The 26069-nt window shown below is 28.6% G+C and overlaps 1 protein-coding gene across 1 annotated transcript; it reads left to right on the top strand.

Moving 5' to 3' along the window:
- Positions 1-557: 557 nt before the first annotated feature.
- On the top strand, positions 558-3911 carry LOC137828749 (trihelix transcription factor PTL-like). Its single transcript, XM_068635438.1, has 2 exons — positions 558-1701; positions 2559-3911. Exons 1-2 carry the CDS (start codon positions 1253-1255, stop codon positions 3661-3663), a joined length of 1554 nt encoding a protein of 517 aa, XP_068491539.1. The 5' UTR covers positions 558-1252; the 3' UTR covers positions 3664-3911.
- Positions 3912-26069: the final 22158 nt, after the last annotated feature.

Here is a 26069-nt window from a genome sequence, read left to right as displayed (position 1 = left end):
GATATTATCTTTAAGTGTATAATTCAAAAAATATGAAGCAAACTCTATAAGCACTAGCTTTTAATTATTTATATTACATTTTTACAATCATAGACCTATTTTTTTTTATTTTAATAATAAGCAAACATTCAAGATATTCTCAGTGGATGTGACTCAAACTGGTATAGCAGAAAAATAAGTTAAAAGAACCTAACAAAGAGACAGAGATGTTAGGTATTAATTATTGAAAGTGTTTACCAATAAGATTGGTTGTGAGTTACACAGCATGAGGTGAGGTCCCTGGTAAATATTTAGAAACTTTTTAGTTTAAAGAAATGGGAGGAGGTTGATCACGTTGAGCAAAGTGGAATAAGCTAAGTTATGGCAGCCTCCAGAAAGATGCTGGTGCTGCTAAAAAGCAAGTAAAAGTAATGAAAAGGTTAAGGCTGAAGCACTGTGCATTCGTCACCATTCATCGTCTCATCCTCTGCCATTTGTCTCTCTCTCAGTGCCTGAATATACATACAAATAATATTTTTGGTTAACAGTAAGAGAAGAGAATTTAACAGCAATTGTTTGTCTCTCTACAACATGATGAATAAGGAAAACCATTTGATGATGGTACTTTTATATCTCCTAGGTATGGAAGAAGAAAGGATGGCTCTAAGAGGAACCTATATTTTACACTTTCCCTTCCAAGTACTTCAATCCTTACTATTTAAATCACCTTCTTTTAATTACCTTCTCTCTTTCTCTTTCTCTTTCTCTTTCTCTTTCCCTCATGGTCTGAGTCAGAGTGAGTCTAACTTTTAAGAGTTGCGGTAGACTCGGATCCTGTCCCCTCTTCTCAAATAATAATAATAAGTTACTAAAACAATCAACGTCCATTTCGTCCTTCACAATTAATACTCATGTTATTGCTGTTCACTCTCTTTTTCATCTTTTTCTTCTCATTCTTTTTTACGTCACATTACTTTTTTTTTTAATCTCATTTTCCCTTCTCCTTCATTCTAAACATTTTTTTCTGTTAGATAATTTCATGTTTTTTTAAGGTGTATTTATTATTTTTGTATTAGGTGGTGGTAGTAAGGGAGTAACGTGTCTGCCGTCAAATTTGTGAAAGATGAAGTAGAGGGTGAAAAGGTAAATGAAAAATAAATAAAAAGTGATACTTCCTTATGATAGAACCAAGTGAGACCCGTCTCTCATCCTCCTGTGTCTTCTGTACACCTTGTTTTCCTTTTCCTTTTCTCTCTCACTGTCTTCAGTGAACATGGGTGACCCATATGGGTTGCCGGAGGATCTCCGGCGTTTTATACCACCCAGAACCCATTTGAACCCTTCAAACACGCATCTACTTGAGCCACTGTGTCTTCACCATGGTCTTAGTGGTGTTGCTGCTGCTACCACAACTCCACCCAACACCTACGACCCTAACATGGTTGGGGACGTTTTCTTCCCTCGTGCCTTCACTCACTTTGCTCATCATCATGACTATTCCTCTTCTTCCGGTGTCCACCCTACTAATACTGCCACCGCTGCTGTCTCGGATCATGCATTCTGCAGCATGGAGAGTGCAGAGAAAGGGTGGTTTGGGTTTGATTCCGGGAACAACAGGTGGCCTAGACAGGAGACCCTTTCGCTTCTAGAGATCAGATCTCGTCTTGATTGCAAGTTCAGAGAGAATAATCAGAAAGCACCCTTGTGGAATGAGATTTCTAGGTATATGTATATACTAAACTTCTGAAAAAAGGAAGAAAAAACCACTGTTTTTGCTTTCTGTTTTGTTTTCAGACTCAGAACGAGTTGGAAAATGTATAGTAATGTTGAGGAGTGAGGAGTGAAGAAAAATATAGTTGTTCTTTCTGTCTTATGTTTTTTTCTTGGTGGTTTACAATTTTTGGGGGGTGGGAGGCTAATTTCCTCTTTGCATTTGAAAATGACAGGCCATTACTTAGAGATAACTGAGAGATCCATGTGGCTTATCTATTTCTAGTTTTGTCCAAGAAATCCACTGACTCAATGTGTATACTTGCACTGGTTTTTCTGTGAGTAAATAATTATGGGTGCAAGGATTTTCAGCACCCTGAAAGCCTGTCTTTGTTTTTAGTACTATTAGACCTAGCCAGCAACTTGCTCAGCTACTTAGGGCTATATATTGGAGTTTATTTTGTTGATTGAACTCGGGTAATTGTATTGCTGTTTCTGACATCTTTAATGAAGACAGAATGTTTCTATTATTTTAATCCTTCACCACACCTGGTTAATATACCAATATAAAGAACAAGATAGAATGAGAAACATAAGAACGCTTAATGGAGAAATCTTAAATGGATTTATAATTATAAGAATGGTAATTCCATGCATGCATGTCTGAAAAAGAAAAACTTATGTGCTGTTACGGTTTTTCAACCACACAAGTTGTCTTATTTCTCTCACCCAGATTTTATCCAAGATAGAAAAGGATGGGAAAAATAAGAGGGAACGTGATATGTGTTATTATTGTGCTGACTAATCTCCACTTACATTTTTAATGTGCATGATAATTAATAGCTGTGCTGTATGATCCACGTGTTTAGGATAATGGCGGAGGAATTTGGGTACCAAAGAAGTGGAAAGAAATGCAAAGAGAAGTTTGAGAATTTGTACAAATATTACAAGAAGACGAAGGAAGGTAAAGGCAGTAGACAAGATGGGAAGCACTACAGGTTCTTCAGGCAGCTGGAAGCGATATGTGGAGACCAAGCAAACACAAATCATGCCTCAACTTCAGAGAAAGGCCAACGTGGTGGTGGAAACAATGCTAATATTCAAACACCTACCTTCACAGTTAACCAAGACCACAATGTGGATTCTAATAATAACCCCAAGTGCTCAGAGAGCCTGAGCATCACAAACTCATCTGAATTGGAGACATCCTCATCTGAAAACAACGAGGAGGATCTTTCAGCCATTGCATTCATGATGAGGCAGCCAAGGGAGAAGCAGAAAGCGTTGGATGAAAGACACAGTGATCACAGGAGGTTAAGAAAAAGCTGGAGAGCCAAAGTGGAGGAGATTGTGGATTCCCACATGAGGAAGATTATAGAGACTCAAGATGCTTGGATGGAGAGAATGTTGGGCGTTGTTGAACAAAGAGAGCAAGAGATGACATCTAAGGAGGAAGAAAGGAAGAGGAAAGAGTCAACGTGGTTTGACCAGCAGGTGCATGAACTGTGGGCTAAAGAGAAAGCATGGGTTGAAGCAAGAGATGCTGCATTGATAGAGGTTGTGAGGAAACACGTTGGGATAGGACTTGAAGCATTACCCCTAGATGAAGCTATGGTTGAAGAAGCAGCAAATAAGAACAAGGGCCAAGGAAAGATTGACAGCAGTGAATTTCCCTCGGAGGGTGTGGATCAAAGAAGTAGCAGTAGGTGGACAGAAATGGAGATTGCAAATTTGATACAGCTAAGGACTGGTTTTGAGCAACGATTCAGAGAAAATGGGTACTTGGAGAATGGCCTTTGGGATGAAATATCAGCAAAACTGGGTTGTTTGGGGTTTGATAGGAGTGGAAGTGAATGCAAGCAAATATGGGATGAGATCAGCATCTCTCTGAGAAGGACAGTGGATGAGTGTGATGGTGGGAAAAGAAGGCCTTGGTATTTGGGACTTAAGGTGACGGATGATGATGATCTTTGACATATTCTTGTTATAACGCACACATCACAAAGCTTAAAAGGAAAACAAGCTAGGTCCTCAAAGGGTTATTAATTAGGAGTAATTACCAAGTTTTAATCATTCGCAAATCACAAGGTATTCTAAGCCATGTGTTTAACTCTATATTTAGTATAACGTATGAGGATTCATGCTTCACTGTAAGCATTGACTTTCTTGATTATGAATTTTATCCATGCATGCCTCAAATGCCAGAGTTCTGTTATTAATTATCTATTGTGCATTTATGTATGTTTGTAGCACCCTATAAGTATCTTCTGCACTCATGTGATTGGTTTTAAATTGCAGTTTCAAGTTGTTGTTAGACGACTCATTGTATATTTTGCAGAAGCATTTTAGACTTACAAGAAAATTAGAGGAGAAAAGCTAATTGAAAATAGAAGGAAAAAGGAATCTTGAAATAAAAAAAATGGTCACTGGAAAATCATTTGCATTGGATTATCATGCACAAATATTGTCCATTTCTAGTTTTTTTTTTAAAAAGAAATTGGTCAATTTTTGCCTCTTGTTATTGAAATGTAATGAGTTTTTAAAGTATTATGAAGTTGTACTGGTAAAAAATAATAATTTTAGTCGTGTCAACAATGGAGGCTAATCAAAATGAGACAAATTTAATTCAAAATAATTATATAAAAGTCGTTTCATGATTTTTTTGTTTTTGTAATATTTAAAAAAGCAATCCTATTTTAATATTAAAGGACAAAAATTATCCAAATTTTGTTAAAAACCTCCATTTTTTGCCAAAAAATAAACAAATTAAACGTGATAATTTTTAAAAAAAAAAAATCAATGGTAGTTAATATGGAAATTTGAAAAGATATTGATTAGTGGAAGCAAGTGGGTATTTGGATTTGGGTGTATGCATGAGATAGAGAATATAAAGGACATGTGAAAGAATATATGCTGCCATCATTCACATGATGACCAACGTTGATAACTAGTTATCATTGTGGCATTTCCATGTAAACATAGATAAATATGTGAAAGAGAATTGAGAAATCAGAGCAATTTACCATTTTAACAAGATAGTTTCTTCACATATTGCAGTGTTAAATTAGAGTTTGTGTTGAGAAGCAATTTTTCTTTTTTTTAAAAAGCAAATTACACCAACACCCCATCAATAAGGATTCTCGTATTATATTTTAATTTTTGCTGCATCTCTTTTATATAATTACTGTGTTTATAAATCTGATTAGTTTTTTTACAGGCATATGTTTAAAATTCTCAATTTCAAAAAATTAATAATATTCATTTACATCTCATATCAGGTATATTAATTTTGAATTATCTAACAATTTCTTTTCTTTTTTACCATGAGGGATAAAAAAGGGAGATATAGATCTAGCGAATTTTTCCATAAAAAAGTGAAAAATATGTGTTTTGTCGAAGTGAATGCGTGTGGCAAAAGAAGAAGGGAAAAAACATCTACGATTAAAGTGAGGGTATGCATGTTGTCTTACACTGAAGATCAACTTCTTACGACAAATATACGATTAAAGGCTAAAACTTTTTGCAAAATTAGCTTCTGCTATTCTTTCTCTCTGTCTTACATGACGTCATTACTAGTGTCTACAGTAATCAATAAAGATTCTTTGTCACAGTAAACAAACAAACTCATCATTCTTTATAACAATATTTAAAAATAATAATAATAATTAATTTTAAAAAATAATAATTAATTATTATATTAATAAATTAAATATTATTTTATAAATTAAAAAATTATTAGTATTTAAAGTAATTGATATTATTAATAAAAAATTATAAAATGATTTTTAAATTTATATATAATATTAGTTACTAAATTTTTTACCAGATTTTAAATTAGTTTTTAATTAGATTAATGACTAATTTTATAATCTAAAATAGTTATTAATTAAAATTTTAATAGTTAATATTAAATTTCAATTTAAAAATTATTTTATAATTTTTTATTATTAATAAAAATTACTTTATCAATGACTTTTTAAGTTATAATACATCTTCATATATTTCTTCAAGAAAAAAAATTAATATGAAATACATTTTTTATAAACTGAATTTAGTTTGTAAATTAAATTAAATTGAAAAATTATGAAAAAAAGTCTATAAATTAACTATACATAAATTATTCTTATTTGTGAAAAATAATGTTAATAATTCACTATAAGAAAATAATCCGATAAAAACTAATTTTTAGAGATAAAAAAATTAGTTACAATATTAACTAAATTAAAAAACATTTTAAAAACTAAAAAAAAATAGTTTCTAAATTAGTTTTTATTATTGTTAAATAGTTTTTAAATTGGTATCTAATTAGTTACCAAGGTTTTAACTATCAATTATTTAGTTCTTAATTTTGGTAGAAAAATTTTGATTGCTAATCAGATATCAATTTAAAAATTATTTAACAATAATAAAAATTAATCTAATAAAACTAAAAATTTATTTTATTTATAAAATAATTTCTAATTTAATTACTATATCAACTAATTATTATTTTTTTTAAAATTAATTTTTATTTCCTAATTTTCTTCTAACGAATCCTCCAAATTTCAACATATAAATGATTAGAGGCAAAGGATGTTTATCTAAGCCAAAACACTTTGCTGGTTGATTCTCAGCTTTATTGTGCTGTCTGCATTTTTTTCATAAAGTATGTTAAAAGAAATAAAAAAAATTAAATGGAAAAAACAAATTATAATTATAGTCTGCTTGCATAATCCTAATTGGTTGTCTTTCCGTAAAACATAAACCTAATAATTAGCAATGTTTTAGTTTTATCTAGTTTAGGCTTAGCACAGTTCTTGATGATAACTTACTGCACGTGAAAGGTTACTCATTAATTTGAAACTAATAAGTAAAAATATAATAAAAAATATTTAAAGAATAATTCCAAAAGAGTGAATTACTTACGTATTATATTTGTACCGACAAATTTGTTTCATTTTGAGGTGATATCTATCAAACATTATATTCCTTATTAGTGTGACATTTCTTCAATAAATAACATGTACAAAAAATCATATTGGGCTTGTTCCGGGGTTTGAAACGAAAGAACTCTGTGTCCTATCACACACTTACGTCTAAAAACATGGTCTCAATCCAGCAATTAATGTTTAGTACGTGTGTATCTCAGAATTATGGAAATTTAGATTCTACAGTCATGGTGTTTTGAAGATCATATTTTGATTATTAAGTAGATATTAATTTAGAAGTTAATTTTGTAATATTTTATTAATAATATTTTTTTTAATTATTAATAACTTTTAACTTATAGAATAATATTTAATTTATTCATATAGTAATTAATCATTATTTTATTTTTACGTTTAATAATTTTTTTAGTAGTAAAATTATTTATTAGACTTTCCATATTTCTTTTGTTTTCTCCTGACTTTTATAATTTCTAAGGTGATGAAAATTCACTCAACTTTAGAATTTATAATGTCTCATATTTTTTTTTGAAAGTATGTGTATTGGTCTTTAGAATATAAATTCTCATATATATTTTATGAAACTATGTGTATTGGTCTTTTGGTTAACACTGAAGTTTTTAATATTTTAATTTTTGTTTTATTTGATTTTTTACCTGAGATTACAAAAGGTTTTGAGATGAGCAGAAGTGTTGGAAGAGAAAAATAAATCAACACTTGGAACTCCTTTAATATATCTGAGAATTCTAATCACTGCAGTATAGTGAGTAGTTGTAGGCTTAGCAAGAAACTGAGAAAGTTGTTGCACAGAAAATGTTATGTCAGGTCGGATATTAGTGAGATACATAAGCATTCCAATCAATCTTCTGTAGACTTAAATATCTGCGAAATGAACACTTCTCGTAGAAGATAATTTTTCATGATTATCAATAGGAGTGAGTGCAGGTTTGTAGGCTAAAAGACCTGCATCTGTTAACAATTCCAATGCATATTTCCTTTGATTCACCATTATTCCTTTCTTACTTCTTGCTACTTCTAGACCAATAAAATATATTAAATCCCCAAGATCCTTAATCTTGAATGTCTGATTCAAACCTTGTTTAATTCGAGCAATCTCCTTTTTATCATTTCCTGCCAATATTATATCATCACATACATAAAAGATTCTTCAGAAGAATTAATGAATAATGAATGATCATTCATAGATGGAGTATATCCCATAGAAAACAAAAAGGATGATAGTTTGGCAAACCACTCTCTGTTGACTTGCTTAATGCCATATAAAACCTTTTTTAGTTTACAAACTTTTCCTGGTGGAATAGAAGTCAATCTAGTAGGAGCAACCATGTATACATCTTCTTTCAAATCTCCATGTAAAAAGACATTGTTTATGTCTAATTGTTTCAATTCCCAATTATAGATAGAAACTAGAGAAAGAAGTAACTTTATGGTAGTCATCTTTGCTATTGGAGAAAAAGTATCAAGGTAGTCAATGCCTTCTGTTCACTAACCTTGTTTTATATATTTCAATTGTCCCATCAGCCTTATATTTTATTTTGAATACCCATTTTATTTTGATTTGTTTTTATCAATAATAAAAAACTAAATAAATAATCCAATTAAAAAAAAACTTTACAATATACAAAATAGAAGAAGAAGTGGGTCTCTTGTATGGATATTAATTAATGTGATATAGAATAAGAGTGATATTTTGGAGTATCAGAGATCCTACAATTTTATATTAATATCCAAGTTGGTTTATTGAAAAATCCTAATATTATATTGTTATTTATTATTATCATTTAAAATAACTATGTGTTTTTCAATTTTTATATAATGTATTTAAAATAACAAATATAACATATCTTCATGTATAATTTAAAATATTATTATAAATGTACTAGTAGTTAATCTATTCTATGAAGAGATTTACTGATAGTTAATTTGATATCCTATTAAGAGAGGATGTGATTTATCTAATGTTCGTCATATAATATGTTAATTATTAACATAGAAATTTAATAAAAATTTTAAAAATCTTAACCAAAAATGGATGTTATTTAAAATCACTTAAAAAAGATACAAATTTTACAAGGTTTAACTTAATGCTTTGGTTTAAAAACATTTAAGCTTTGAACAAGAACAATAAATATAAAAAATATAATAAAAATATAATTTAAAATTTTACTACATTTATCATTATATGAATTATATATATATAATATATATCAAATATTTATTTTCTTACTTATTAAAATTATACTTTAAATTATAGTATATTATAAACATTCGATTTTATATTATTATAGAATATAATATATTAAATATAGAAAATACATATTATATTATATTATTATACAATATCATAAATTATACGATACGAAATAGTTAAATTACTTATTGTACAACATTTAACAATATCATATTCTAAAATAATATAAAACTTAATGTTGGAGATCCCACTTTGACTAGAGATTAGAGCCTTTCATTGTATATAAGTGGGTGCAAACCTCAACCCTATGAGCCGGTTTTATGGGGTTGAGTTAGGCTTAAAGTCCACTTTCGTATTATGGTATCAGAGCATGTTTTCGAACCTATCCTAGCGAGTATTTGTTGGGCCTATCGTGTCACCCGCTATCGGACCACCCAAAATATATAGTCCCATAAGTGGGTGCAAACCCCTATGAACCGATTTTATGGGGTTGAGTTAAGCTTAAAGTCCACTTTCGTAATACTTAATACACACACCACTATATTTTTGTTATATAATATACTTTAACTAAAAATGATACTTTTTCATTAAAATTTCGTATAATTCAGTAAAATACTTTTTTCATATTATTTTAAATAGTTATACTATTTCATTATATTAAACTGTTATGGTTATTTGTTATTGAACGGTTTATTGTATTATTAATATTTACATTTAGTAAAATGCTAGACAAGTTTATTTATTTTTTAATAATAATCGTAATAGAATGTCTTATTACATAAAATATTTTCCTTATTTAATAAGCTAATGCTCTAAAACAATGGTAAATTGAATACTTATTTGAGCCAAACTCTTTCCCATATTGAACAGTGGACTTGGAATAAAAGAAATTCAACATTGAAATATATTTTGTTTTGAGAAATGTAAAGAGTTTTGCTAAGGGGTCTACAAAATTATTTGAGTCGTAGTTTTCTTCACAGATAACATATTTTAATAGGAAAGCATCTAAAGAAGTGCATAAAGTTTGAAAAGGCAAAATGGAATTAGGGAAAAGAAGAATGAAATAGTGACCACACACGTTACCATTTCCAAAGTTATGTCTGGGTTTCATATTGGGACCAAACTTGGTGACATTAATTCATATCCAACTAAATAATTAAGAACAAAACCCTTTAAAAAGATCAATTAAATCTCGCCGACAAATTTGGCATCTCATTACAGGGAGCAAGCAAAACTAGTATGAACCAAATAATTTGTGTATAATCACAAAATTAATATCTTTTCATCACTGTTTGTGTTTGAGAGCTTCTTAATTACGAAACAGTACATAAATTTACTCAACCAAAAGTTATGTTTTTTTTATTATTTTGTGCAACTTCTGAAGTTTGTTGATTCATAGAGATACATTAAATACGACTATGGGAAACCGTGGACTAGGTAGTGGGCAAGACTAATTTATTAGGCTGTTCATTGTTAAGCAGAACAGCTTTTTTTATCTGTATTGAATGTCCTAGGGATATTATAATTAGATTTTTTTTATATGGATTTGAATATTTCTTTAATGTTTTAATTTATTTTATTTTTTTATTGTTGATAAAAAAAATAATGTAACATAGTATTCTTAAAAAATATGTTGCCTTCTAATCAAGAGATACATTTTAGTTGAATTATTACAATAAAATATTAAATTAATTTTTAAATATTAGTGTTGATCAAATTGTAATACTATTAATTAATGTTGGTTAAGCCAATTTTAATGTGACATACACTAATAAAATCATGAAATAAAAATCAAATTTAGAAATAAAAAATAATTAATTGTTATAGTAACTAAATTAGAGACCATTTTAGAGACTAAAAAACATTTTGGTTTATAAATTAGTTTTTATTATTGTTAAATGGTTTCTAAATTGATATCTAATTAGCAATCAAGGTTTTTGCTACCAAATTTAGAATCTAAATTATTGGTAATTAAAACTTTGGTAGCTAATTAGATATCAGTTTAGAAACTATTTAACAATAATATAAATTAATTTAGAATTTTTTTTTTTAGTTTCTCAAATGGTGTCTAATCTAGTAACTATAGCAACTAATTATTTTTTGTCTTTAAAATTGGTTTTTATTTCATAATTTTCTTATAGTAATAAACGATTAATTTTTAAAAGAATTGTAAAATTATTTTTATCTTTTTAATTAAATAAATATTTATGGTAATGTCTAATTAGTGTCAGCTTATTAGTGAGGCTAATACAATTCATTTAGTGTGAGATGCTACTAGAGTTGGCTTAAGCAACTTTATGGTAACATTAGATATTTTTAACTTTTGTAATAAATAAAATTATTTATGTTAGTGTCACTATAATCAACGTTAACTAAAATAAATGTTAAAAATAAATAAGATTAACATTGATTTAGCGAATGCTAATTTTATTTATTTTTTGTATTTAAATTTATTTAAGTTAGCATTAATTTAATCGATGCTAATTTATATGATATGAATGTAGACATCTTTGTGACAATAAATAGGAACCATAAATTATTTTTAATCTAAAAGCTCAAATATAAAGATGATAAATCTCACCACTCGCAATTTCTCTCTCACACTTTTTATATAAATCTCTTCATACTCGTATCCTTCATTCACACTCATAAATATACTCCTAATCATCTCCTTAACTTACATTTTTTTTAACCACACTCATCTATTTCATCCACATATCTCCTTCATCCACACATATTTCCTAATTACTTCATTCACATACACTCATCTACTCCATCCATATCATCTCCTTCATCAACACTCATCTACTCCATCATCTACTATACTTTTTTTTTCTATTTTTTGTTTGTTTATATTTTATTTTGTTTAAAGATGAGGTGTTTTACAAGATTTTTTTTTTAAATTACAGTAATTAGCATCAGTCAAACTGACACAGTTTAAATTATATTAAAAATAGATTTTATTTAGCATCGACTTAATTTTTAAAATAAAAATATATATTAATTAACGTCTTTAATTAAAAATTGGTGTCAAATTAGACACTACTTAGAGTTGATTTTCAAAAATTTAACTCTAATAAATTAACATCAATGATTCTAGAATTACACACATGTGGTGCAAATATAATGTTATTGATTAATTAGCGTCAGTTTTGATTCACGTTAAACATCTAATTTTTTTAGTGAATTGAGGTTATATAATAAGCAAAATCAGTTAAAGTCGAAAAATGGATTGAATGATTAATAGTTTCACTATAAAAAATTTATTAAATAGGAACTAGTTTTAGAGAATAAAATATTTAGTTATAATATTGTCTAAATTATAGACCACTATATAAACTAAACAAATTATTGGTATCTAAAGTAGTTTCTATCATTAATAAAAATTTATAAAGTAGTTTCTAAATGGATATCTAACCATTAGCTATCAAGATTTTAGTTACTAATTATTTTATATTCTAAATTAGTCTTTTAGAACTAATTTAGAATCTAAAATATTGGTAGCTAATTTAGATACCAATTTAGAAACTATTTTATAATTTTTTATTAATAAAAGAAACCACTTTAGATACAGATAATTTTTTAGTCTCTAAAATAGTATCTAATTTAATCAATATAGTAACTAATTATTCTTTATCTATGAATTTAATTGTTATTTAATATTTTTCTTGTAGTGTTTAGTAAAAAAATGTTATAAATAATCTTAGGAACATAATAGTTATACACATTTTATTAAAATAATACAATTTTAAACATGTTTGTATGCTATTTTGTTTAAACAAATTAATTTTGTAAAAAAACATGTCATAAGAAGGAATTGCTTAATTATGTTTTAAAAACTTTTGGAATTTTTGCAATGTATTTTTTAATATCAAACAAGTAGATAATGTTTTTAGATTGACAAGCGACCTGTCAAAAATATTTTCTAAAGATTGGTTAGTAGATATTTCATTCTTTTGTTAATATAGTAAAATAATATGTTATGAACAAGGACAAAAAAAAGAAGAATTCAGTCTTTGATTTTTATACTCGATAGTCTGACAGTATAAACTATGTCCAATTCTCAATCAATTGATTGAGTTTCACTTTGCATACTACTACTGCAAGTTACAAATTAAGTATTATTTGAAACTCAACACTTATAACTAAAAACCTAAGTATTATTTGAGCAATCAGCCACTCCTATCTAAAAACCCCGAATATTGTTTGGAACACAACCATTCAAAGCTAAAAATAAAGTATTTTTTGGACCTCAGTCACTCCTAGCTGACCTGATGAGTATTGTTTGGACTGCAACCACTCTTGGTTAATACAGAGTATTGTTTAGACTGCAACCACTCTTAGCTAATACAAAGTATTGTTTGGACAAAAATCACTCTTGGATAAAAAGAAAAGTTTGTATGAAAGTGTGATCACAAAAATTAAAAGAGTTTCCTCGCTAGAGAGTGATAGCGTCTTACGACGTATACAAATATGCACTCTCTTCTAGTTTACTATATGAATACAATAGTATTATTCTATAAAGCTTTTAAGGCTAAGGATTTTGAAAGTTGATAGTTGAATGTGTCACTTATCTTCCTTCAAATGATAACTTTATATAGAGCTTGGAATAAGAAGTCATTGCAAATCCCTTACTGACCATTGAAAGCTTTTGAACTCAGATAACTTCATTTTCTTTGTCTATCGAGTGTGAACATATAAGTGTATTAAATATGCACCATGCAACTCTAAATGTCACTCTCCTCTTTAAGTAACATCATCATAACTAACAGTACTTATTAACGCTAGGTCAAATAGCTTTATCTTTAAAACGAAGTAATGGTAGAAATTATACAACACAACTAATTGGGCTAGAGTTGAAGTGAGCTTGTGTGAGGATGGTTGATGAAACAATTGTTGATCAAGGATGATCTTGAAGCTTTGATGTCTCCAAATCCATGGTGTTTGATGGAAGGCTGGAGTTGCTGTGTGTGTGGGTGGGTTTTGGGTAGAAATGGTGTGTAATCCACTCTTTGTTTGAATCTAAAACAATTTGGAATCAAAACCTTTTTGAAAAAGATTGTTTTATAAAGAAGTGGAAAAACAACCTGTTGTTTTGTCATTTCAATCGGTAGTTTATTACTTAGAGGTTTTTGAAAAGGGTTTGAAACTGTTTGACTTGGTTGACTTTGGTGTCAAACCAATTCAATCGATTGTTTCGAGAATTCAACCGATTGTTTGTTGAAAATCCATAACAAAATTTTTGTTATGTTTGCAAATCAACTTTAAATGTTTTCTAACTGAATAGGCTCCTGCTTTAAATGTTTTTAACAATTTTTGGAGTATTTAAAATAGGATTGGGGTGTATTCTTGAACTTTAAGCTTTGTAATATCCAAGTGTATTCTATTCTCTTCTTCCTTGATTACTGTATTTCTGTATTTGTGTTGTCAAGGAGTGTTGTGTGTTCTTAAGGTGTTCAAGATACACTCTTGGTGTTGTTTGCCAAAGGTAGTGTGTTTCTTGTGGGGTTCAAGGTCACTTCTTTGGTGGTGTGTTTGTAATCTGAATTTTGGTTGCATAGTAGATACCCAGTGGTTTCTGGGGACTGGATGTAGCTCTTGGGATAAGAGTGAACCAATATAAATTGTTTGTGTGCTTTTCTCTTACCCTTAACTCATTTAATTTCTGTTTTTAAGTTGTTTTTAAATCTGCTGATATAAGCTACCGGTTGAATCGCAAAAACAACCGGTTGATTGTCTGTTAATTTTTTTTTTATCAAGTTTAAATTTTTTTCACAAATATTTTCTTATTGATTGTACTTAGACGATGATTTAGTTTATCAAAAAATCAAATTGTAACATTTTCGTCTGATGCATCATATCATATGCAACTAGTTAACCCCACTGAATCGTTTGTCTATGATATTTTCTTATTGACTTCAACAAATAATCAGACAATAATTATTTCGTCTAATGGATAATGACTGATGCAAGTTAAAATTTCAAGTGATAATTTTCAAATTTGTGTCTTCGCAATAACCCTCCTTCTTCAGTTAGTACAAATAATAACATGTAATGTAGAGAGATTAGGGAAGGAAGAAATACATACAATAATTTATATTGGTCCATGTATTGCAATAGATTACATCTAGTTCTAAATAAATAAATTAAGTTCCATTAGGCAGAGTAATGTTGCGAAGTACATCTCGAGTATTCTTTGAACTTGTGATCACTTGATAGTTGTCATTTTGCTGTGAATTTTGTTAGGTTTAATAGTGTCAAAGTTCAAGGGGGGGGGGGGGGGGTTGAATTGAGCTTATAAATTTTTTACACAGATTCAGTCTTTTTACAAAACAGAGGAAAAGAATCGATTTATTTTGGAGAGAGTACATTTATTTTTCTGTTTACTTTAACATAACAATACTTTAGTTATATGATTTCCAGATATTGAGAGAATTGATCAGCAAGCACAAATTCTCATTAATATGGACAGAAGTAAAACAGAGAGTTAAGTCAAGATACAATCCATGAATATAAAACCACACACTTGAAAGTACCGTGCCTATTGATAGACTTGATTTTCATAGAACAATGTACTTTCATTATCACCAAATTAGACACTAAGATTTCAACAAGTTATTCAAATTGGTTTTTCAGAAATCAAGAACAGCATGAACAATTGATAGCTGTCGTTTTGCTGTCAAATTAATATGATTCTAGCGTAGACTTGTCTAAGACTAGAAAGATGATAGTATAATTGTGGAGAAATGTCCCCAAGTCATCTCCCAACGAATCCAATAGTAAAATCAGTTGATCACGGTTTAAAATCTATCTGCAAGCAATAAAAGTTAGCAATAACAAATAAAGATAAAAAGGGGGGTTTGAGATAGTTGTGCAAAAAATATAAAAAAGATTAAAATAGCAAATAAAAAGCGGTTGATCCCAAGTTCTTCCACCATTGAATTTTTCATTGGTTCTCCAAAGATTAATCTTTTCTCAATCCTCCAACAGAGCTAAACCAGATTGAACATGCGCCGATCTGATTCAACTGAAACTCACCAGTAAAGCATGCGTCTACTAGTTTAATTAATACCCACTTTGTTCCATGCGTATACTCCACGGGAATGCTTACCTCATCTCTCTTGAATCATGCGCCCAAGAAATTAATTAGAACGATGCGAACTAACTAAGAAACCAAAGTTTAAGACAAGGAAGACTCTTAATCATGCGTTCAAGTACAACCTCTCACAAAAACTAGTTTTCCAGGAGATTAGAAAATAAAAACAACTGCTATAGAAACTTAAAAATCGAAACTTCTATTGAACAAAACCTCAGAACTCAATGGGAAATTACAAAGGAATCAACCAAAAATATTTAGCCTTCCATGCGGAGGCAAAACAAAAGAATTACTAAGAAGAAAACCCTATGAAGCTCTCTCTTTTCTTCTTGATGCTTGTGTCCTTTTATAGGCTTTTCTGCTCCAAGGATCTTGGGAAAATATTGCAGTTTAGATTTTGTAAACAGTTTCCACTTTCCATAATTCTTTTTATTTTGCAGAAGATTTGCTTCCAATTCTGTTTCTGGAATCTTGTAGCTTTTATTTTCTCTTTCTTCTCCTCAGAATTTGTTTTCTGTTTTGATTCAAAGAAGCAACTTGGACTTTTGCATGTTTGGCCCATTCACAAAGGTAGATGCTTCCTCTGGATAATTTACTCTAAAAACACAAAATTAACAATAATAATAGTTAAGGCCCAAATAAACCCAATTATATGAATATTAATTAAAACAATGGATTTATTTATTATTATAGTCCAATAATCTATGATTAAGGCTATTGTGTGTGAATAAATATATGCTCATCAACAATCCCTGAAAGAACATATTCAATTTTAATTGAACAAGTTTATTTTTTTGTCAAATTAACATACGAAACAGTAAATGAGTGCAGAGATTAAGAGAGATTGAACACCACAAGATTATACTGGTTCACTCAAATGAGCTACATCTAGTCTCACATTTCCCAAGGTGAAATCCACTAAAAACAGTACAACACAATTACACAACCTAATGTTCTTGAACACTACAAGAACAAGGAACACCTAGCTGAAAAACCCTATTTCAGCACACCCAACTCTTCAAGAAACTTTATCAAGAAGAGTCTTACAACCACAATTACAAAGAATAAAATGATGAAATTGAATACTCCTGGAAGGAGAATGCAGAATACAGAAAATATATGTAGAACAACTTGAAAAACCAGTGACAACACCTCCTACCAAACTTAGGTCTCTAAAAAACAAGCACACATTTTTCTTTTGAAAAACTCTTCCAAGAACACGTGCAAATTATTTTTTAATTCTCTGAAAACTCTTAATCTATGTTTCAAACTCGTTTTCTCAACACACTTTTTAGTGAGATATGACTCTCTTTATATAGGAAATTATTTATAACATATTTTCAAAAAATAGTTTAAAAAGTTGTTATAAAAAGAACAAATTGAAATTATAATGAATAGATTTATTTTCAAAAAGACAAAGAGAGATTTTAAACTATTGCAACTCATTCATTTTGATAGCATGAAAAGGCTGAGCCAAGTTACTTGTGCAAAAAACAAAGTTATCAAAAAACTTTTAAAAAATAAGGCAGCAGTTAAAAAGAATCTATTCATTTGAGAAACAACATATTCATTTTTTGTGCAGTAAAGCATATTTTGGAAAAAAAACATGAGAAAAACATTTAGAAAACGTTGTGCTTGATCTTATCCTTGATAAGGGTTGAGAGGTGGGTCACGATGCAAAAAGCTCACTTTAAACACACTATAACCTATATACAAGACTACCCAAGTACAAAAGTAGTCTTCAAAGCAAGACACACACTTTGCTACATCAAACACATTGACTTGAAGGAGCCACATCCATCTTCAACAAAATTAAAATGATTTTAGCATAGACCTGTCTAACGCTTGAGAGATGATAGTATAATTATGGTCAGATGACCTCAAGTCGTGTCCCAATAAATCCAATAGTGAAATCAGTAAATCGGTGTTCAGAATCTATCTGCAAGCAAGAAAAGTTAGCAATAACAATAAAGATAAAAGGGTTTGAGATTGATTAACATAAAATATAAAAGATATTAAAACAACAAATAAAAAGTGGTTGATATCCAAGTTCTTCCACCAATGAATTCTTCATAGTCCATCTAAAGATTATCATCCTTCAATTCTCACATAAAGTTAAACCAGATTGAACATGCGTCAATCTAATTCAACTTGAAGCTCACCAGTAAAACATGCGTTTATTGGTTTAATCAGTACACATTTTTTCCATGTGTATACTCCATGGAAATGCTTATCTCCTCTCTTTTGAATCATGTACCCAAGAAATTAATTAGAACAATGCGAACTAACTAAGAAACCATGGTTTAAGATAAGGACGACTCTCAATCATGTGTTCAAGTACAACCTCTCACAAAAACTAGTTTTCCAAAAAAATAGAATATTAAAAAAACTGCTATAGAGAATTAAAAAAATGAAACTTTTATTGATCATAACCCCATAACTCAATGGGGAATTACAGAGAAATCAACAAAAAAGGTTTAGCCTTCCATGCAGAGGAAAAACAAAATAATTACAAAGAAGAAAAGAAACTAAGAAAACCTTGTGAAGGTTCCCTCTTTCTCCTTGAGGCTTATGTCTTTTTATATGTTTTTCTGTTTCAAGGATCTTGAGAAAATATTATGGTTTAGATTTTATTAACAATTTCTCAGTTTCCAACTTTCCAAAATTATTGATTTTTTTCCTTGTATTTAGTAGAATATTGTTTCCAATTCTGTTTCTGAGATATTGTAGATTTTATTTTCTCATTCTTCTCCTCAAATTTTGTTTTCTATTTTGATTCAAAGAAGCAACTTGGACTTTTGCATATTTGGCCCATTTACAAAGGTAGACACTTCCTTTAGACTGTCTAATCTAAAAAATACAAAATTAACACAAAATATTTAAGCCCCAAATAAACCCAATCATATGAATTTGAATTAAAACAATTGATTTATTTATTATTACAGTCCAATAATCTATAATTAAAGCAACTAAGTGTGAATAAAATTAGGATCACGATCACTCTTGGCTAATCCCTTGAGTATTCTTGACACGAGCTACTTTTGGCTTAACTGAGTATTCCTTCGACTTTGACTTGTAGCCACTCTTAGTTAACACTTTGAGTATTCTTGACACAAGCTACTCCTAGCTTAACTAAGTATTATTTTATCTTGCAGTCACTCGTGGCTCAACATGTATTCTTTCATATTATAGCCATTATTGGCTAACCCCATAAAGGAGTATTCTTTCCTAAGCAAGTTTTGGCTCAATGAGTATTGTTTCATATTGTAGAACCTTTTTATTGACCCTATCAAGGAGTATTCTATCTCAACCACTCCTAGCTCAATGAGTATTATTTCGAATCGCAACCACTTTTGGTTGACCCTATCAAGGAATATTATTTACCAAGTCACTCATGGCTTAACCGAGTATTCTTTAGGCATCAAACCACTCTTGGCTATTCCCTTAAGTATTCTTTAATAAGTCGCTGTTGACTCAACATGTACTATTTGTCAAACAACGACTCCTGACTAAGATATTGAGGATGAGGGTTTTGATGATTAATAGATCATTGAGTTTAACTACTTAGGAGGATTATGTCTTTCGACGATTACAAGGTTTAAGGTTACTCTCCTAATTTAGATCATTTTATTTACTCTATAGAAAGGAGTTGTGTCTTTCGACGTATACAATGGATATGTTCTCTTTCCTAAGTAGCTGGATGAATACTCTCACTGTTCTTCTTGAAACTTTTTCAAATCCATGGATATGGTAGATTCTCTACTCTCATCCCTGGGATCTTTCTCTGAAGCTTTGTGGAGGCATAAGAAATTTCAATAACATTTCAACACAATGCTACCTCTGCTTTCTCTTTCTTCTTCTTGATGAATGACTTTATATAAGCGTTGAAAGAGGATATATGTTGAGAGATCATTTATAGTCACTGAGAAACTTCAAATTCTATGCATATCCTTTATGCGTCTGAGCTGGGTTGCATTTAATGCAACTTTAAATTTGTTCCTTCTTTACACAACATCCTTATTTGTTGACAATTGTCTCCTTAGATAACATAACCTTTTGTACCTATTCATGATAAAGGTGCACACTGTACATAGACAATTAGGCTAGAGCTGAAATCATATTTGTGTCAGGAGGTGGTCAAGAAAGCAGGTTTAGTTCTTTTCCCAAGAGATTATTTGATGTTGACTTTAGGTTGCTCCTTTAATAGATCTCTTTGTCAAACAAAGGCAATGGAAATTTCTGCAATCATAGAATAAGCACACACACATATAATATATATATATATATATATATTCAAGTGATACAATGCTAGCTTAGTTTATGTATGTATCATCTGATTTTATAAGCATATGATCTTATCATATTAGCACTTTATTAGACGTCAAACAGATTTCATAGTGTTGTATTGTCTGACAAATAGAACACTTGCTTCTTGCATGATTTATGCTTGAAATGATTTGTCTTATAGACGATGCATGATTCATGTTTTATGCTTTGTGGTTTTTAGCACCTAATTAAAATTACAAGGCGTTGGATTTTTCCTTTACAATTTCAACATTGATCTTTCACTCATTTCAATTCAAATTTGATTATTTAAACTCAATCTATTCTTCCATTCATATCAAACTCATAAACTAATATATGAAAAATTATAGGAAATTAAATTTACCCATTCAAACCATATTCAAAACTTAATTTAAGAGACTCTATATTTTAACATACATAATCTAGTCACTATATCAATATCTTAATAAGAATATCAGATTCAGAGCATTTAAAAAAATTCTTCTATTAATGAAAAAATCAAATAAAATTTGTATGCCTCACATTGAATATTTTTCTTCAAAATAACCATAACTTGAACCAATTTGTCCCAGATGCAATATTCTAATGCAAAACTGCTTAACACAAAACAAATTTCCTTTATTAAAAATGTGTTCAAACCACACATAACCCTGCTTAAAACTCAAGATACAATGATCACGTAATCTTCACATCCAGATAATTTATCCCAAGATTCTATGAAAACATAAATAGTTTCTCTTAACTATAGTTCCTTGTTCTAAAGAAAGTTCTAGATCAAGTTAGAGAATCACTCAAAATATATAGCAAAGTATCCAAACCTAACAAAATTTCAATATAAGTTTAACCAAGTTGAGAGAACTACTTTTCTTAATTAACTTCACAAAGATTGATGACAAATCCAAAAGAAATGGAAGAAAATAAAGAATATTTTAAGTAAATGAAAACCTACTCTATTTTAAAATTTAATCGGTTACAAATGATCCATATATAACTTCTAAGCTGTTGTGATATGTGATCAAATTATGAAATATATGAGGTTTGAAGGAAAGAAATCAAAGAGTGAGAACTTCCTAGAAAAAGAAAAAACTAGATGGAGGACACAAAAATAAAGAATAGTTAGAGATTTTACAATGTACATAAAAGTTGTTTGATTAAAAATAAATAAAAGAAAAGTAGTGAGAATTAATATTTCAAGATTATTCTTTTATAAAATTATTATTATTATTGTAAATATTTTTTACAATTATTTTTTATTGATAGTTAAATTTTTTTTACTATATTTAACAATGGTATGTTTTGTGGCTATTCACTCCCGTAGCATTAAGAAAAGAAAGTCATACTAAATTACTCCATAGATAAAGAGTCACCTATTCTATTCTTTTAACAATTACTACAATTTTAATTATTTTAAAAATATATGAATTTAACTCAAATTGTTTTTATTTATTTTTAACTCACGAAATTCAATATCACTTTAATTATTTACGCACTTTTAACTTTTAAATAATTTATACGTATATTTATAGTGTATAATAGAGAAAAAAAAATTATACGTTTCTTTATTAGAATCAATAAATAAGAAAAAACTGATGAACAAAAAAAAAGGAAGGAAATGAGTACTCCCCAATGAAACATTGTTTTTTTTTTCAGTGAAAAATTGTCCTTAGAATGTGCAAGTTTTTTTTTTGGTAAATCTCAACTTTTCTAATATATATATATATATATATATATATATATATATATTTGCATATTTATTCTTCCAAACCCCATTCCCACATTTGCATTTTTACATTCTTCCTTTCTTGTACTTGTATCATACCAATAAGTGATTGTAGAAGTGATGAGAACAATGTTTTTATGATTATACCCCACAATATTTTCTCCAAGGCACTTTCAAAGCAAACAGTCGTACAAATGTACTTCTTAACAACTGTGCTTAAGCACTAATTTCTCATTGACAAAGTTTCCCCCACCCACTCGCTCTTAATGGCTGCAACAATGCTTAAAATTAAACTCAACTTAATTTATCATGTCAATTATTCACTTCCAAAGTGCTATAGGTGCTGTATACGATTATTTTCGATGTAAAACTCATTAAATAAAATTTTAATTTATTAAATTTTAGTTTCACACGTCATTTTTAAAGCTTTTTATGTAATACTAGCGGAAATATAGAGTGCATGTGTATCCGTATTTTTTTTTACTCAACTTTCATGATGATAGAAATTTAACGTATATATAAAAATAATTTTAGATGAGTCGAAAATGAAAAAAAAAATAACATGTAAAAGAAAAATGATGTATTGATTAAACAACCTCTTTTTTTTTTCTTTTCCCGTAGAGTCTATCTTCTTCTTCAAGTTTTTTCTCTTCTTCCATTGGCAGTTTTGGAATCGGAGAGTGTAATGATCTTCACGTTAAAGTTATGATTGATTTGATGGTAGATACAAAAGAATAATGATTTTACCAAAAAATATAATTGTTTGAAATAGAGTGAAGAAAGTGATTGGAAATGAATGTTATTTTATTTGATATGTGAAATTTGATGTAGAAACGTGTGAGAGTATGTTTTTTTTTTCTTGTTATTGCCTTAAAATAAGGAATTAATAAAAAAGTTGGAGAATTAATTTACCTATAAAAACTGTACAATAATATTAAATTAAAAAATAGTTTTATTTTTTAAGTAATTAATATGAAATAATAAAATATTTCATTGTACTGATAAAATGAAATATATTAAATAAGATAGAATAAAAAAAATTGTGTAAAAAAAACAATTATAATAAAAAATTCTTTTTATATATAATATAAATATCTGCTGGATATGCTTTTTATAAAAGTAATTATAATAAAAAATGCTATTATATGCCGTAAACGTAAATTATTATAGTTTATGTTTTTGAGAAAGAAGTTGTTGGACTCTAACTCTTCCTCTAAAAAAACGTGTGTTATAAATAGTCTATATAATATTAAAATATTTTAATATTCACTCTGGTACGGAGATTGTTGGAGAACTTGGTTTTATTTAGATTAGAAGATGTAATTAAGGAGAGAAAATGAGAGAAATAAGGTGAAAATTCACTATTATATATAAAAGTTTTAACAACAGTTAATTTTTTAAAAAACAGTCATCATCATTAAGATATTACTGTAAGTATTTCACTTACAGTTGAACTTGTCATTATTACTTGGAGTTACGGTTAAAGATAAATTCATTGTCATTATTTTAAACAATTGGTATAAAGTTGTATTAATAATGGATAAATAGATTGTTCTTTTAAAAAATAATATTTGTTGAAAATGGAAAACAACGACAACTATAACTAGAATCGTTATTCTATGTATGTCTTTTTTAAGTTTTTTTTTTTTCTTAATCACCACACTTAAAGAGCATTACTAAACATATTCACATGCAAAAACACTTGCTAATTTTCACATTAGAAACCAAAATTAATGAATGCACATGCGTATATAAAACATATTAAATATATTCACATGCACAAACACTTGCTAATTTTCACATGAAAAACAAAGATTAATGAAAACATACTTAAATACATAATAAATTCTAAACAATTGACATTGAATTTCTCAATTACTAAAAAGTAATAAGTTAAAAACTAATAATAAAATTTCTATAAAAATTTATACTACTTTTCCATCCATTAAAAATGTGTTATAAATATTAACAAAATATTTTACTCACCTTCTTCTGACATAAATAATGTTCGTGAGTTTAATAATTATGTTTTGTTAAAAAGCTTTTTTTATATATATATATATATATATAAGATAGTATAAGTAAGTAATAATTTAATTTATCTATTTATGAGTTATAACATTATTTGATTTCAACATCTATCAATATCAACCCATACAATGGTTGTCATACACTTCATCACATAGTAGTCACACTCATAACCTATTTTTTTATTACACTACAACTCACAATAAGCATTATTAGATCAATTAATGATAATATAAAAGTGAATTAATTATGCAATTTAAATATCTTCAAGTGTATCTCCCTAAAATAAGAACATTTAAAATTAGAATACATGACATTATATAAGGTTTATTATAAATAAAGAAATAAGATATAACAAAGGAGAAAAGGTTACTCTCAAACTCAACTCCACATCTCTCCAAGTAGCCTTACTTTATACCTTTCAACTGTCTTATTAGCCTTATATTTTATTTTGAATATCCATTTGCAACCTATGGCTGTTTTTTCTTTAGGCAGAAGGGCAGTTTCCCATGTTTGATTTGAATCCAAAGCAAATATCTCTCATTGTATAGCTTTTCTCCAACCGTCATGTTTCACAGCTTGAGAATAAGTGTTTGGCTCAACATGTGAAGAAAGAGACATAACAAAAGATGTGTAAGAAGGTGATAAATTGTTATAAGACAAACTAGAATTCAAAAGGTATTTAACTTTTGAAGATGTATTGGGAACATTAAGATTACAATGATAGTCCTTTAGATACTCAAGTGGTTTTTTTTTATTTTGGTACTCACATTCGGACAGGCTAATTTGATTCAGAATTTTGTTTGGTGTCATGATCTTCATTGAGGTTTTGGTTTATATGGGACACAAACTTCTTCTGCAACCTCAATGTCTGACTCACAATTATTATTACTGTTATTTTCAGCATTATTACAAGGCACAAATGGCTTGTGATGGCTGACTCAAGACAGGTTGATCTTGAGTAAACAAAATTTGATCATGAATGTTAGGATTGTTAGTTTCATTGTTAGTATCTTGAACCCTTTGATATGGAAAAACATTTTCATAAAAGACAACATCTTTAGACACTCTAGATTGAATATTCAACAAAATACATCATTTTCCCCCTTTTAAAACTAATAAAAAACACATTTGATGCCCTTGAATCATTTTTTTTTTGTTGACAAAGTGCTAGCATAGCACAAAGATCCAAACACCTTTAATCCATTAAAATTTGTTGCATTTTTGTAAAGCATTTCATGAGGAGAAGAATAATTTAAAACAGGTGTTGGAAGCATGTTTATAATATGTCAAACATGTATCATAAAGTATGAACAATTTATTTTTTGATAAATAAGATTGTATCATGAGAGCTCTTGCTACATTTAATATATGATTATGTTTCCTTTCAACTATGTTATTTTGTTGTGGAGTATTGACACATGATGTTTGATGCACTAATCATTTGTTAACAAATAAAGTAGTCATGAAAAATTCAATTTCATTATCACTTCTTATTATTTTTATTGTTGTCTCAAATTGTGTTTGAACAAAAACAACAAAATTTTCCAAAGTCTTAAGAACTTCAAATTTTTGTTTTAAAAGAAAAATTCACGTGTACCTCGAATAATCATCAACTATGGTCAAGAAATATTTATGACCATAAATTGATGGTATTGAGTATGGTCCTCATACATCTACATTAATCAATTCAAAACATTTTTTAGATTTAGATGTACTAATAGGAAATGAAAGTCTTTTTTGTTTTGCAAAATGACAAATATCACAAACAATTGATTTGTTATATTTAACAAAAGAAAATTTAGTCATTATAACATCAATACATTTGTTAGAAACATGTCCTAATCGAAAATGTCAAAGGGTTTCCAGATCACTAGCACTGACATTAACAGTATTGATGGTATGTTCATATTTGATGGGTTTGATTTGAAGTTTTTGATAGGATGGGATCCTGAGTATATAAAGGTTATCTTGCATCTTAGCTGAACCAATTATTTTCAAGGAGTTCTTGTCCTGAATGTGACAACCATTAGAGTCAAAGGTAAGAACACAAGATAAATTATCAACCAATTTTGCTACTGAAAGAAGATTAAA

This window comes from Phaseolus vulgaris, chromosome 7 (genome assembly GCF_000499845.2).
Source record: "Phaseolus vulgaris cultivar G19833 chromosome 7, P. vulgaris v2.0, whole genome shotgun sequence".
Taxonomy (NCBI): Eukaryota; Viridiplantae; Streptophyta; class Magnoliopsida; order Fabales; family Fabaceae; genus Phaseolus; species Phaseolus vulgaris.
This window is presented reverse-complemented; position numbering and strand designations above follow the sequence as displayed.